The sequence below is a fragment of the Pelmatolapia mariae genome, linkage group LG20, assembly GCF_036321145.2.
Source record: "Pelmatolapia mariae isolate MD_Pm_ZW linkage group LG20, Pm_UMD_F_2, whole genome shotgun sequence".
Classification (NCBI taxonomy): domain Eukaryota; kingdom Metazoa; phylum Chordata; class Actinopteri; order Cichliformes; family Cichlidae; genus Pelmatolapia; species Pelmatolapia mariae.
Genome location: NC_086244.1, coordinates 30,978,310 through 30,993,688, shown reverse-complemented (window position 1 = coordinate 30,993,688; position 15,379 = coordinate 30,978,310). Strand labels below are relative to the sequence as shown.

General features: G+C 37.5%; 2 protein-coding genes across 4 annotated transcripts; one reads left to right on the top strand and one right to left on the bottom strand.

Annotated features, from left to right (window-relative positions):
- Positions 1-1,025: 1,025 nt before the first annotated feature.
- Positions 1,026-10,330, bottom strand: zgc:154075 (uncharacterized protein LOC556929 homolog). Of its 2 annotated transcripts, none has more exons than XM_063465364.1 (18): positions 10,170-10,330; positions 9,767-9,875; positions 9,468-9,552; positions 9,319-9,392; positions 9,166-9,225; positions 8,200-8,307; positions 7,756-7,812; positions 7,235-7,365; positions 6,987-7,041; positions 6,786-6,878; positions 6,562-6,696; positions 5,875-5,976; positions 5,013-5,174; positions 4,134-4,805; positions 2,068-2,157; positions 1,538-1,627; positions 1,291-1,380; positions 1,026-1,135 (listed from the first exon to the last, which is right to left on the bottom strand). In XM_063465364.1, exons 1-14 carry the CDS (start codon positions 10,181-10,183, stop codon positions 4,677-4,679), a joined length of 1,314 nt encoding a protein of 437 aa, XP_063321434.1. In that variant the 5' UTR covers positions 10,184-10,330; the 3' UTR covers positions 1,026-1,135; positions 1,291-1,380; positions 1,538-1,627; positions 2,068-2,157; positions 4,134-4,676. The 2 variants fall into 2 exon arrangements, with proteins under 2 accessions (XP_063321434.1, XP_063321436.1); XM_063465366.1 differs by having other exon boundaries at positions 9,767-9,868.
- Positions 10,331-10,802: 472 nt separating this feature from the next.
- Positions 10,803-14,688, top strand: taf10 (TAF10 RNA polymerase II, TATA box binding protein (TBP)-associated factor). Of its 2 annotated transcripts, none has more exons than XM_063464289.1 (5): positions 10,803-11,182; positions 12,927-13,084; positions 13,203-13,267; positions 14,100-14,214; positions 14,360-14,688. In XM_063464289.1, the coding sequence occupies exons 1-5, from the start codon at positions 11,056-11,058 to the stop codon at positions 14,447-14,449; spliced, it is 555 nt and encodes a 184-aa protein (XP_063320359.1). In that variant the 5' UTR covers positions 10,803-11,055; the 3' UTR covers positions 14,450-14,688. The 2 variants fall into 2 exon arrangements, with proteins under 2 accessions (XP_063320359.1, XP_063320358.1); XM_063464288.1 differs by having other exon boundaries at positions 10,803-11,188; positions 14,360-14,685.
- Positions 14,689-15,379: the final 691 nt, after the last annotated feature.

The following is a 15,379-nucleotide window of genomic DNA, read 5'->3' as shown; positions in this document are numbered from 1 at the left end:
TCTATATCTTAAACTTAGCAGTAACTATGTAGGTAGGAAGGAAAAGAAATGTGTAAAGAAATGTGTGGCCGATGGATTTGCCACTTAAAGACTCTCTAATGGAGACTGCCCTTGAGTGAGTGAGAAATATTACATGTGATGTATATGAAGAGCTGTTCCACCACCCCGACACCATACCCAGTACATGCAACATTAACATTAACAATTTTTGGTAGAAAACAATAAGGGAAGCACACGGTGGGGCGGGACCCATCGGTATCAGTCTGGACTCCGTAGTACCCGCTCCGGGATCTTTGGCGTTCCTGCTGCAGTAACGGAAAGGGAGAAACAGGTTAAAAATGCTCGAGTCATTAGAGATCAGACAACAAACATTTCAAAGCTGAAGTGAATACATAACGGTATTTTTTTTTCTTGACATATTCACCACTGATGCCTACAGGAACGTGATTACTCACCTCTTCCTGGTCAGCCTCCTCTCTCTTACGCTTGAAACCAGAGGTGGAGGGCTGAGGGCTGGATCTCCTCGCTCGCCGACTAGGGGGTAGCTGTGAGATATCACTTGATGTTAAGCACCTAAGATACTGACTATTATTCTTACATTAGCAATTTCTTTTACTTTTTCAAAAATACTACAGATAGCTTCAACAGAAGTCAGTTCTGTATGCACACTGGGGATGGTAATTAGTTTGTGAATATTGAAACAGTCATCAAACTGCAACAAAATGTACCTTTATGTGACCAACATGAGTTCAAATATACTGTGCTGCTACATGCTGCCAGGCCCAGAAGGTGGCAGTAATGTGCATAGAAGGTGTCAGAAATAGAGACTGTATAAGCCACTAATGACTGCCGGTAAAGTGTGTGTGCAGCACAGTGAGATCAGACAACAAACATTTAAAGCTGAAGTGAACACAGTGAATACATAACAGTATTGTTTTTTCTTGAAATATCCACCACTGATGCCTACAGGATTGTGATTACTCACCTCTTCCTGGTCAGCCTCCTCTCTCTTACGCTTGAAACCAGAGATGGAGGGATGGGGGCTGGATCTCCTCGTTCTCCAGTCAGGGTTCAAGTGTAAACCAGAGATGGAGGGATGGGGGCTTGATGCTCTCACTGGCTGGGCAGTGTTTACCTGTTAGAGATGGAGTAATGTGTGGGTAAAAACTCTTGGCTTGTCTACAATGCCAATTTGTAGTTTTTCACCACCCAGTTCTTGTTTTTGTAAGATTTAGAAGATGTCAAAACATTTACGTTCTCTATCAGCTTATGAATATACTTTCTACTCACCTCTTGATTGGCAGCCTTCGGTCGTCTATGCTGGAAACCAAAGGTGGAGGGCTGAGGGTTGCACCACATCACTGGCTGGGCAGTGTTTACCTGTTAGAGGAACTTGTGGTTAGACTGGCTTCGCTTGTCTAAAAATGCCAGTTTTAGAAACAAGTGTTCTTTTATCACTCACATCTTGTATTTGTAGAATTTAGAAAATGTTAAAACATGTACTTCTCTGTGAGCGTACAATATACTTTCTATTCACCTCCTGATGGGCACCCGCCTGTCGTCCATGCTGGAAGCGAGAGCTGGAGGGCTGAGGGTTGGATCTCCTCGCTCTCCGACTAGGGGGTAGCTGTGAAATATCACTTGATGTTAAGCACCTAAGATGCTGACTATTATTCTTATGTTAGCAATTTCTTTCATTTTTTCAAAAATACTACAGATAACTTCAACAGAAGTCAGTTCTGTATGCACACTGGGGATGGTAATGAGTTTGTGAATATTGAAATAGTCATCAAACTGCAACAAAATGTACCTTTATGTGACCAACATGAGTTCAAATATACTGTGCTGCTACATGCTGCCAGGCCCAGAAGGTGGCAGTAATGTGCATAGAAGGTGTCAGAAATAGAGACTGTAGAAGCCACTAATGACTGCCGGTAAAGTGTGTGTGCAGCACAGTGAGATCAGACAACAAACATTTAAAGCTGAAGTGAATACAGTGAATACATAACAGTATTGTTTTTTCTTGAAATATCCACCACTGATGCCTACAGGATTGTGATTACTCACCTCTTCCTGGTCAGCCTCCTCTCTCTTACGCTTGAAACCAGAGGTGGAGGACTGGGGGCTTGATGCTCTCACTGGCTGGGCAGTGTTTACCTGTTAGAGGAACTTGTGGTTAGACTGGCTTCGCTTGTCTAAAAATGACAGTTTTAGAAACAAGTGTTTATTTCACTTTTAGACATTTTCTTAAAGAACTAAAAGAAGTTTTGTGGATTAAAACAATAATGAAATGAAAAATATATTTTAGAAACCACTGTTCCGTTATTAAAATGTTAACTGTAGAGAAATATATATTGTAGGTTTATGTTTTCTGTTTCAATGCACATGTTAATTTATTTTTATTATGAGATTTTATGACACCACATTTAAAGGAAAAAGCAGAGCATTAGAACTATTTCATTTTTACATACATTTAAACAAAATGAAAACAGTTCATTTTATCTGAGGATTTAAGTTTTGTAATGCGTTTTTTGGTTATCATTATTATTATTATTTTTGGGTTTTTTTGCTTTTTTAAATTTGGTCAGTGGTTATTATTTTGTTTACCTTTAAAAAATTTTAATGAGTCAAATTCAGTAACTGTGTGTGTAAAGGCTACAGCTGTGTGGAAGGAAGGAGATAGTGGCCAAATGCAGGACTTGCAGGACACCGAGGGATGAATTAAACAAGCTTGTGCTGTAGAGAGCTCGAATAGGGGTAACAAGAAAATAAAGCATAATAACTAGAAGCTAGAAACTAAGGTCTCAGGAAACTGGAAAACAAGAAATTTGTGTCCCACAGTAAAGGCACAGAGTAGACAAGACAGTGAACAGAGGAAAGGCACTTTAACAAAACCTAAAGACTGGAAATAAGGAAATACTAAGGAACTTACAGAACTAGAAATACAGAAACAAAAACCAAGAGACTAGCAATGAAAAATCATAACAAATTTTAGTTCAATTCATAACAATAATAATACAAAACACAAAACACTGGGTCACCGACAGGGGACCATGACAGAGTGTCTGTTATATTTACCACAAACTGCTTTAAAGGTTCAAAATAAATACAATAACTAAAAGATGCTTTTCACTCGTTACAACAAAACAGTGACTCAAAAGGTTTCATTTCAAAGGACTGCCCTTTCAAATTTGAAGAATTTTTTTTTAAATGGTAAAATCTTCACATTTGCAAATATGAATTTTCAGTTTAAAGACCTGATTCAAAAATAAATGACATATTCAAGCAATTTATACATTTAAATGTCTTTCTTAAAATAGCTAATCCTAACTTGAAGAACTTATTCATTCATGCACTTACTTTTCCCATGCTGCCCATTCGATGGTCAGTGGTTTTGCAATCCAATAAATTTTTGCTTGCTAGCAAATCCTTGCTTTACAACCGCTGTGATAGTCAATTTCTCTCCAAGCTCAGGATTGAAATGGTGAGGACCTTTCCTTGTTATGTTTCATATTTGCATTTACTTTAAACAGTAACGATAGCAACCATGGAATCATAACATATTTTGTTACATAGAAACCTGCTGCCATGTGCCACTTTAAAATGTCTTTTTGTTTTCATTTTATAGTATATAAATACTTTTTTATCATACAGCCTCCATTTAAAAACATTTATTTTTATTTAAAAAATATCACTTTTTACTGCACTTGGTGTTCTGTATCCCCAAAAGTTGATTCTGTTCATCTGGATGTAGCATTTTCATTGGAAGAAATGTTTCATCACTCATCCAAGTGACTTCTTCAGTCTCTTGGTGTTGTGTAAATAAACTTTCTTGGTACATAAAGATCTTACAGAGTCCTGCGCTTGTGTCCGTTCGTTCACCCAATATTTCCCTACCTATTTGCCTCAATGAGCAGTTGGAAAGTGGTGTGAGAAGTTGTGAAATTCATGTTTTCATTAATAACTGAGCTCTCATGTACTCCATTAGTCCTAATGTCAAAATGTAATAAATTATTGGGACCAAAAAAAAAAAAGATTACAGGTTTTAGAGCATCATACGCTTTCATCCAAACATCTTTTTCATGGAAATGGTTTCACATTTCAGCAAAGTGATGGTAAACAGTATGTCTTACAATAGCATGGCTTTGGAGCAGAAGAGTCCAGGTGCTGAAGACTGGATGTGACACACTGTCTCAAAATTTAAGGTGTGACTTCTTTCCATGTCCTACTGTGTCAAGACTAGTGTCAGGTTTTGTAGTGTGATAGTCTGTGGAAGAAAAAAAACAACAAAAAAAAAACGTGGAAACTAAAGACACAAGACTAAAAACAGATTTTATTTAGCATTTATTAAACCAGGTAGTCCCTTGAGATTAATATTTCTTTTTCTGACATGAATCAGTTATGTAATCATTTTAGGAAGTGAGTGTCATTGTCATTAATCATCATACTTTCTCAGGACATCTTTGCTTCACTAGAAAAAAGTCCTTGTTGCAAAAACATCTGGTAAACTACACATATATGTCCGCGTTTGTATATAAATCTAGTAATTGACAAATTACTAGAGTAAAGTTAAGTTTAATTGTTTTGTTCAATAACTAACAATATAGGTATTACTACACTGATTTATTAAGAAGCTATAACAAAATATGCTAAAAAAATGTTGTAGGTGTTTTCTTTTAGCTTTGTTTAGTGTCCCCACAGTGCAGCACTCTGCTCTCCAGTCGTGAGCGCTCAGCTTCAAACACCAGCAAATGACTCTGCAGTGTCTCCACAGGACCAGACCGTATCAGTGATGGATCATTGTTCTGTATGCATATAAAGATATATCAAAACAAAAATTAGCCATCACAGAGCAGATACACATAGATACGACACATGCATCCTTTAAGTCCTGCATCACAGGTACAAGAAAAGCAAATACAGATAATTTCAAGTGGAAGTAGAACACAGCAACAACAAATCTTATCTAAAATTAGATATTTGAAAAATAAAAAAGAGGAATGAGCACTCACTGCCACAGCAGAAATGAAGGCATGCATAAGGCAGTAGTCTGCTCCACCATGTCCACTCATACCGAACTGCCTGGGAGTGTTATAGTCTGCTGTGTGCTTTGTGGATTTCTGGGTCAGGAAGTTGAACACATGGATCTCATGGCCATTGCATGAGAGCTCGCCCTGAGAAGATCCAGTTCATTATGTAGGAAAGAGCTGAATTTTAGTAACAAACTCTATGTTTATCAAATCCAAATACTAAAGATTCAAGGAGATATCATTTCATCAGCCGCACATCAGTAGTATGGATGATAGCTCATCGAACTGGTTTTATCAAAAAGGTTTTTGTCTGAATATTGAAACTTTGGACACCCTCAAAAACAGGACAAAGCAAATTTGAAAGTATTGTAAAACAACTGAATCAGTTTGATCAAATAAGGAATTACTAAAATATAATAGTTTTTACTCAAATGGTCATAAAAAAAAAACATGAAAATACACAGATTTCTGTGAAAGTATGACGAGGCAGGAAATCCCTAATTATAATAACATATCATTGTCAAACCATATTTCAACATATTATGGAATGGGTGACTTTGGTCTGCGGTTCTGCTTTATGATGCAGAAGAGTGCCTTCGTCCTATGAAGTAAATAACATGCTTCTAACAGTTTGGCGAATGAAAGAGCATAATGAGCTGAACGAACTGTTACAGGGTCTATAAGGATTGACAGTGCTGTGATATATAATGTTTCTCACCTGCTCTGTCTGTAAGCATTCACACTTTTACTTTTATATAATTTATTTGCTAATTAATGTGTTTCTATGGGATTTTCTCCAGTCTGTCTTTCTCATCTTTCCCAGAGACATTAATTACAGTCCTACCTTGCTGCCGTAAATGGTTGTTTTTCGCTTGCAAATCTCCTCGGTGAATGCCACCATGGAAAAGGCTGCCGTCACACCCCCTTCAAACTCCATGTTGACAACCTGCTCAAGAGATCAGAAAAATTAAAAGAGATAAAAGGAAAGAATCACAGACCAAATAAATAAATAAATAAATAAATAAATAAATAAAGTGCAGTTTGGGAATTTGTATGTTAGTCAGCTGACTTAAGCTATGGGGACAATGTCCAATATTTTGGGCAAATGCACATAAATACAAAACAAAAACTCATCTCAGCAACAACTAATGGTTCTGTGATTACAGTCCTCCAAATTCAACCTGTCTTTTAGTCTCACACACACCATCTTCCAGCTTGTAACAAAGCCTGCTCAAATATGAGAGGTACAGTATAGAACTGCAAAATGGCGGAAACCAGAAAACTTCTTGTGCTAAAAAAAAAAAAAATAATAATAATAAATTTCACTGTGTTTAAGTTATTTAAACTCATATGCAGATAACTGTTTGTTGAGATTAAAGAAAAAAGAAAGTATACATAATGAAAGCGGTGCAGGTAGAAGTACAATATATTCTGTATATTCTAAATGCATCTTTGATGCCTGATAGGAACCTAATACTGCATAACTGAGTCAGAAAGGGTCAGTGCTGCAGATTTCACAGTGTTTTCTAACCTGGTTACTGCAGACGTCATTGTCACACTCATAGACACAGCGGCCATACGGTCCAGTCTTCAATGCCTCTGTTACTGACTCAATGTCTGGGAGTGAATTGGGGCATATAACTGATACTGGCCAGCCAGTGTGACCCTAGCACACAAACATATAACACAAAAATTATTTATAAGAAGTATATAAAAAGTACATAAATGATGAAAGTAAATTGGTGAAATGTTTACCTTCTTCACACTGTCTAAGTAGATTTTGCATGCTGAGTACGGGCAGTCTTTTTCTACTGAACAGTTAAGGCAGCGATCTGCAGCCCCTGCTGGCTGACACAAAACTAGTAACATCACATTTTATATTCATGCTTAGTACAGAGATTTCTACCCGTCATGGCTACTGATTAACTTCATTTGATCACTGAACAGACAACATACCTTGTTGTCTTTATTGAAGTGGCTCACGGATCCAAATGACGACACTTTCACACACCTGCCAAGAACAAACTGCCAGAGTAAATAATCAAACTACACAAAAAAACATCCCCATTTACCTCTAGTCCAACAAAACTGGGGTAAACATGTAGTTTTCTAGCTGTTTTAGGCCAAAATAAATGAGGAAAAAAAATCTTACTTTTGAACATTAAGCCTGGAGTTTAATCACTGACTACTGTCTAAGGATTTACCTGCGCCCTCCAGCCCAGTGATGTATGAGGTCAATGTCATGGCAAGATTTAGCGAGAAGAGCAAAAGAGCTCTCTGCTTCGTTTCTCCAGTTCCCTCTAACAAACGAGTGAGCAAAGTGATAAAACCCAACCTGGAAGAAAGAGATCGATTCTGTTTTTAACCATGCTGCAGAAATGTTAACATTGAATAACACTTTAAAAACCCTGAAAAAACCCAAAACATAACAAAAACATACACTGCTGCAAATTTGTCCACAGGCCACAACTATGTGCAAATGTCTCCAAATTATGATTTTCTTAATGAATATGTTAGTTATGAAATTATGTCTTATATTGCAATATGATATTAACAACAAAAGAAAAATCAACATGTCACTGTTAAATTCAATTCAACAACAACAACAACAACAACAATAATAATAATAATAATAATAATAATTATTATTATTATTATTATTATCATCATTACTACTACTACTACTACTACTACTACTATGTTTCTATCATATCTGCCTGCTCACCGGTTCCAGGTGCTGAATATGGATCACATCACCTATGACTCCAGCGTCTATGAGCTTCTGTAAAAGACCATTAATTTTTATTAATAAAAAAAAAAAAAGAAAACAGCAAAACCCTCATACAGATTTTGTACATTTTCTTTACCACTCTCCCAAGTATGAGAAAATTGTAGTTTTGACTTCATCAAGTCAAAAAACCTCAGCACTCTTTATTAAAATGCTGTTTTTGATGGGGTTTTTGTGCACTTTCACAAACACAAAAGAGTGCTCTGTTTGCTTATTTTTCCTCAATCCTGCTGATTCTGGAAATGTGTGGCTGTTTCGAATGAGAAAGAGTTCCTATAGATTTTAGGCAGATGAAGTTTAAGTGTTTGAACCCACAATAGATTCCACTGCCTGCCGAAGAAAACTGTCACAGCTGGATAAAGTGCACTAGAAAATGCTCACCTTTATCTTGTGGATGACTGGATCGTACCGGAGAACGTGACCCACGGACAGCATCACGCCGCTCTGAATGCAAGCCTCCACGATCGCCGTGCAGTCTTCTGCAGTTGTCTGAAGTCATGTGGGGACATTAAAAGAAGGACGTTGTGCTTCAGTTTGATGTAAAATACTGAGGGTGTGTGGTTTTGTTAAAGCTTTTACTCAGAATAGTGAATCGTGAAAGCAACTAAAACAAACAACTGTTGGGTCATTCTAGCTCAAATCAGCAGATTTTAAAGCTTTAAAGTTTGGACACGTAGAATAATTGCTGTAAAAATTTAGCTTCATGTATCAAATACTTTTCGAGATGTCCTTTCTTTGAAAAAAATCTGTCGACCCACTTTCAGAAGTTTTTTTTGGTACATTGAAGACCTGTTTGAACGTAATTAATATTTAAAACACTATTCAAGACAAGCCTGAAATTTTCACTGGTCTTTCTTGCCATCTGTAATTTTGAACAGATACATAAAAAATGTCTAAGTGTTAGCCAGTTAAAGGTGTCCTGTAAATTCCATATTTGAGCACACACTAATAATAAAGTTCACATTGCCACAAAGCAACAATTATGATCATTTCTAAAGAATAATTCACAGCAGTGTAAAAGAAAACACAGACTACTTTTAACATTACATTTTAGACTGCCCTGTCCAAATACAAATTTCAAGATAGTGCTCTAAGAAAATATCTTTGTTTGATGTTGATACTCTTGTTCAAACACTGCCTCAGATTTTAGAATGCTAAAATAAATGGTCTGAGAGAGGTTTCTAAACCATACAAGTTAAATTTTAGCTTCCTTTTAAAAATTAAAAGTAAACTAAAATTTCACAGCATTCTGTGTGTCCAAACTTCAGACAATAAAACTTTTGGTGCAAATCAGAGATAAATTATTACTTCAAAATCAGTTCATCAATAACACCCATAAACACTCACTGCCATTGGTTTCTCCAGAAGAACATGGTATCCCTTCTTTGCAAAGGCCACAGCAGGTTCCTAGGAAGCATAAATGTGATCACCATAACAATTAAAGAAAAAACATCTCAAAGTAATTTAAACCAATAAATATTTGCTGCAGACAATGTTTACCTTATGGAGGCGATCTGGGGTGCAAATTAACACAGCATCTGCAAACTTGTCTCTTTCAACTACAGCCTGCCAGTCTGGATAAACGAGGACTCAGTAAGGACAAGGCAGATAATTATAAGGATTTGATACTTTTTCTCTCTTCCTCTCACCTTCAAATACGTTTTCCTCCACGATTTTGTGTTGTTTTTGAAGTTTGGTCCTTGCAAATTTCCGTGGATCAGCCACTGCAACAACCTGAGGAGCTCAAATTCAATAAATCAAGGTACGCCCTGTTAAACATTACAACTTACTACGTGACATTGGTAGGAACAGCTTACATCAATGACTTGAGCAAAGAAGGGTTATAATTAGGAGACTAATTTCACATTTCAGGCATTTCCTTTCGACAGACGAAGACATGCTGACGTTTTGACAAATGTTTCCCTCAGAAACACAAGCCTCTCCTAACCTTCATTCGTTCGGGATGAATAGACGCATACTGGGAGTAGACTTCACCCCGACATCCTCCTCCCACCACGATGACACGGACAGGAGCAGTCATTTTGCCAGCCTGTGAACTTTGACACATATTAATGCTTGTAGGTACACCGCCACCGAAGAGAATAAATAATCGTGAGATTACAGGTTGAGCAGTCCTCTACAGATGCATTATAGTCCCCTTAATACGGCGATATGTAAACACGTTAAACCTACAGAGATAGGCACAAAATTGCCAATCATTTAAAAGTGGACTAAACTAACAATTCAAGCCCTGAGTGATTATTGAACAGGGGATGAGAGGAAGCTTGTGAAAGTCGTTAATCGGCGTTTGTGGAGAATTTAACTTGCACGTTTATAAAGGCTGTCAGTACCTGTTTTGTCCCATACAACTGCCACAAACGTCCGTCTCCCGCGTTGGTCAGACGAATACGGGACTACAATTTGTCCAGAGCCCAGCATACAGTCCACTCCAGTGAAAGACTGACTACAAAAACGGAGACTCACTTCTTCGAACAAGAATATCAACCGACAAAATGTCCGACACTCCCTTAACGCCCCCTGCAGTGTGCACGAGATCGCTCTGCTGTATTCAGTGCACCTCGTAAACTACCACTTCGCACCTCCAGTAGAGGTGAATCTCTGTTTAAAGGTTTAGTGTGTAAAATCTCACCGCTAGATGTCAAAAGATTGCAGACTGCAATCAATTGAATGCTGATTTCTTATAGGAATTTTCTGACAGGGCAACATGGTTGCTTATTCAAGCCAGAGCCTGATCCTATGTCTTCATAATGGATTAATTTTAAGTTTATGAGAATGTATCAATTTATTGGAAGACATAATTACACACTAATCGTTGTATATTTGTGAGTACAATATAATTTTGAACAAATCTGAATTAAATTCTTTAAATATCATGAAGAAAGTGTATTAATTTATAACCTACAGTCTCCGCTACGGCAGGGGGCGTAGGGGGCGGTGTGCAGTCAGCAATAAAACACATAGAAGAAGAGGACGACCATAGGTCACGTGAAGCGATCTACTTCACAGTAGTGGCTCAGCGTTTTACTGCAAAGGTCTTAGAAACACTTCTGCTACGAGTTATAGTTTTGGTCACTTATTTTGTTGAATTAAAGGGTAGAGTTATACTAAAACAGAATTTTGTAGAATATTTGTCTTACAGCTATAAATCGCGGATTTGTGGTGTTTTGCATATTTCCGTGCTAGTTAACCACGGTTAGCTCGTTAGCTAACGCCAACATGAACATGGAGAACTTAAATCAGTCTGTAACAACAGGAGTGCCTTCTACCACATCGTCAACGGCAAGTAATTGCATTGCCAATGATAATACGACAACCAACGTGAGCAGCATCCCGTCGGTCACAAGTAATGGTAACGTAACGTAGCTTTGTTATTGTCTTTGTTATTATTCTGAGAGCATTTGCTGATTTCATCTCACACTGGAAGTAGGAATTTTCCACGATGTACATTGACTATTGACAACATTACCAAGCCTCACTGAGAGAAACGCGTACTAACCTGGCTGCCGTCTTACACTTTAAAGTGATTTAAACATATTTATTACAAAACCTACCAAGTACCATGTTTCAGGTTAAGTCCGTATCACTAAGTTAACCACTGTAGCAATTTTTATATTGTTAGTACAGTACTTTGCAAAAGTCTCAAGCCATCCGTGATTTCTTTATATTTTGCCAGGGAAGATTGGGAATGGGTGCAGTGTACTGAAAAGTGTTAGTATATAAGGTAAAAACAGAGTTTGTGCAATTCTAACAAGCTTGAAAATAAACTGAATATTTGATATGATCACCTTTATTATTTAAAAGAGCTTGAATTCTCTCAGGCAAGCTTTCTTGTAGGTTCTTTAAGTCGTCACAGAAAGTTGATTCTATTTATCTGACTGTTGAGATATGTTTTATCACTCATTCAAGTGACTTCTTCAGTTTCAGCTGACTGTGGGGTCCCCAACCTTGTAAACATTACATTTGCATAAAGACTGAAACTAACACAACTGACTAACTGTTAGGTCAGTTTCCTGAGTACTAATATACAAATTGTCATGATCTTTAATTAATGGCCATGGGTACCGTTCAGTTGGGGAATTGGTGCAGTCACAGCATTGTGAGATGGTGAAAGACCCTTAGGCCCCATCCTTGAGATAGATTTAATTTTCATGTAAAAATGGGAGACTACTTCTCCAAGTAGTCTTTAGCAATAGTTCTCCAGGCTTCTTGAAGGACATCTAAAGCTTCTTTGGATGTTGGCTGCCTTTTGCTATGTTGTCTGTCAAGATGGTCAAACTATTCTTCAGTAAAGTTGAAGTTTGTTCTTTGGGATCCTGATCCATGAGTGATAGTGCTTAATTGTATATTTTTTCTTTCCAGGTATTTTTTTTAAATGCATTAGCAGTGTGTTTAGCGTCACTGTCATGCTGAAAAATGGAACTGTGTCCAGTTGGTATTTTGTCATGGATATCAAAATCTGAACCTATTCATGTGTGTTTATAATTTCATCAAGTTTACCTAAATCCTAAACACCACTGGCCAAATAACCAGGTGCAACTTATCCTTTAGGTGCAAATGCACAGCTATACTCTTTTGAGGATACAAATGTTCACATTTTGGACCGACAAAACAGATGGTTTGAAAGAGGAGTAAAATAGGCCATCTTTGCCCAGTGTCAACAAACATCATTGAACACAGGCCGTCACCTTCAATGCTATCTTGAGATCCCTTTCCAGACACTTCAACCTACATTCAACCCTTGCCTTAGGTAACCTCAATAGGTCATGATAGGGAGGGGCAAGGTCTCACTGTAATTTCACTTGAAACCTCTGGTTTAATGACTCATTCCCTTTTTTAACTCCTTGGCTCATGTCATGTCACACATGATTAATAGTAGGTCAACGACTATCTCCAAAGGTGACATTCTGCATATATCTGGGACTCTCCACCTTCGTTATTTGAACTGAAGAAGCTTTTGGATAAGACGTGAAAAGTCTTCACAAACTTAAAGAAGTCCAGTTGCCCTCTTTTTGCCTAATTTTCCAGAGAGGTAAAGCCTCCCTTTTTCCAAGCGTTTAATAGACCCTTCTTGATGTCTCTTTTTATAGCTTCATCCTCATCGGCTGTGGTGACACCGTCTGCAGACACATCTGTTTCCAATGGAGTGTACGTTCCTGGTGGCATCACCAATGGAGATGTGAAGCCTGCTGTTTCCACCACGCCACTGGCTGATTTCCTTATGCAGCTGGAAGAGTACACTCCCACGGTAAGTCAGTTAGCCCTGCTACATCATACTTTCACACGTTTTTGACAGTAATGTTTCTTAATCAGTGCTTGATTGGCATATACATAAGTAGTTCTTTCTTTTTTTCCCCCCCCATCAGATTCCTGATGCAGTCACAGGTTACTACCTCAACCGGGCTGGCTTTGAGGCTTCTGATCCAAGGATGTGAGTACATGCAGTGTAGTCTTTATATTTTTTGGCATCTGCAGGGATACATCGATCTAAGTGACTAAAAAAAAAAATTGTCATCAGAGCCAATTGTGAGGGGGAAATTCACTCAATTCTGGTCTAATGTCATGTCTTGTCAGTTTAGACATTAAATACAGTAAAAAGGCTCCATCTGTGCATGTGTCCTTTAAGTAGACTGGGAAATTGTATACTAAGAACAGCTTTGTGTCTGTCAGTGTGCACGCATGGAGGAGTACATAATCCTGATATGAGTGTGACTAATAAATCAAACAGCACAAATCATAAGGCTGCTCAGTTGGTACATTCAGAGATTTGATTGATAGCCACCAATTCACTTAACAAACAGCTGACTTAAAAGCCTTTATATAATATGAGTTCACCATTAAAAACCCGAGTTCAAGGCACTGAATGAGTCGGAAATTCATGTAATCTGGCATTGGGAACATGTTGAAGTCACAAATAGATGACTATATTGTCAAATATAAGCTCCTGCTTAAAGAATTTCCCAATGGTATACAGCATTTCTTGTCTTAATACTGTATTAGTTAGGTAGCACTGTGCTTTCTGATATTAAAGGGGGGTGTTGGCTGATTAGATTTGCTTAAAACAATCTGGCTTTAACCTTTTAACCAAAATGCAACATCTCTAACCTTGTAAGACTCTTTAATGTCAGCTTTGTGATCACTCCAAACAAGATCAGAGAAAATCTGAGGTTTATGTGTGTGGTGTTTTTCAAAATAAGGATACAGGTGGGCTGTAAACCATCAAGGGAAGAAGTCATTAATTATTGTCTTTTTTCCATGCATAGAATTCGTCTGATCTCCCTCGCATCTCAGAAGTTTATCTCAGACATTGCCAATGATGCGCTGCAGTACTGCAAAATGAAAGGCACTGCCTCAGGAAGCTCAAGAAGTAAGACAAAGGTAAGCTTGTCTAATTTTAACAGGCACTTTAAATATGATGTACAATATTTAGAGAGCGCTGTGTGAGTGTTGCTAGAAGAGGAAGGTTTCATCTGCTTTCAGTTATTTTTGCTCCTGATAATTTTTTTCCTTCTCCCGTGTATAGGATAAGAAGTACACATTGACTATGGAGGACCTGACTCCTGCCCTCACAGAATATGGTGTGAATGTGAAGAAACCTTATTACTTTACATAAAACACTTTCTTTAGAGCTTTTTGCTATTGCTAGTACTTATCTGCCTGCTTTCACAGCAGAGTTTGTGACAACCTGTATTGCTATTTTTTTTTTTCTCACCTTGAGTTAGTACAACTTTGAGAAATCTTTCGCAGTTAATTTGCATTTGGTTTGTTTTGTGGCGCAGTCTTTGCAATTTGTTAATTTGTAAAAATGTTTTATTGTGAAAATAAAACCTTTGAGGTGTCAAAATTAGTATAGCTAATCTTTTCTGTATGACTTTTGTTCCTCTGCCTTACAGTTCAAATTACTTCAAATGTATTTTGCTGGATTCAGATCAGGGACATACTTTGTCGTAACTTTCTCCTTTTTCTTCTTTAAAACAACTTTGGTAATTGTCGGTCTGTCTGGGATCATTTTCATTTTGGAAACTTCCCCACTTCCAAAGCTTCTTCAGACTGGGAGCTTCGCTTAAGTATATAAGGTTTCATTTATAATGCTGTCTTAGAATATTGTCTGAACTGCACATCTGGTAGTCATGCAGCTACATCTCTATACATCCTGGCCGACACAGTTCCTCTTAGCCCTTGCTAGATCCACATGAAACCTACTGCACCCATCAGATAAAGCTTTATGTTTTTTGGTGAAGGTCAGATTCTCAGCTTTGCTGCAGTTTTGTGAACAGTGATTTTTTTTTTTCTTTCTTTCTTTCTTTCTTTATGGATGCGGCCCATGACAGCTTTATGTGATGTTCTTCACAAATGTCAGATACCAGAGCAGGACTGATACTCTGGAATTCAAGTGATTTACACCCCCAACATTTTCATTTTGTATTGTATAATTAGTCTAAATTGGAAATTTTACGTGTAAAAGATTTTTGCTGCTGTATTTATAAGCATAGATTTCAGATTATAGATGGTATAGATTTTAATAAAAAAACAAAAAAAAACA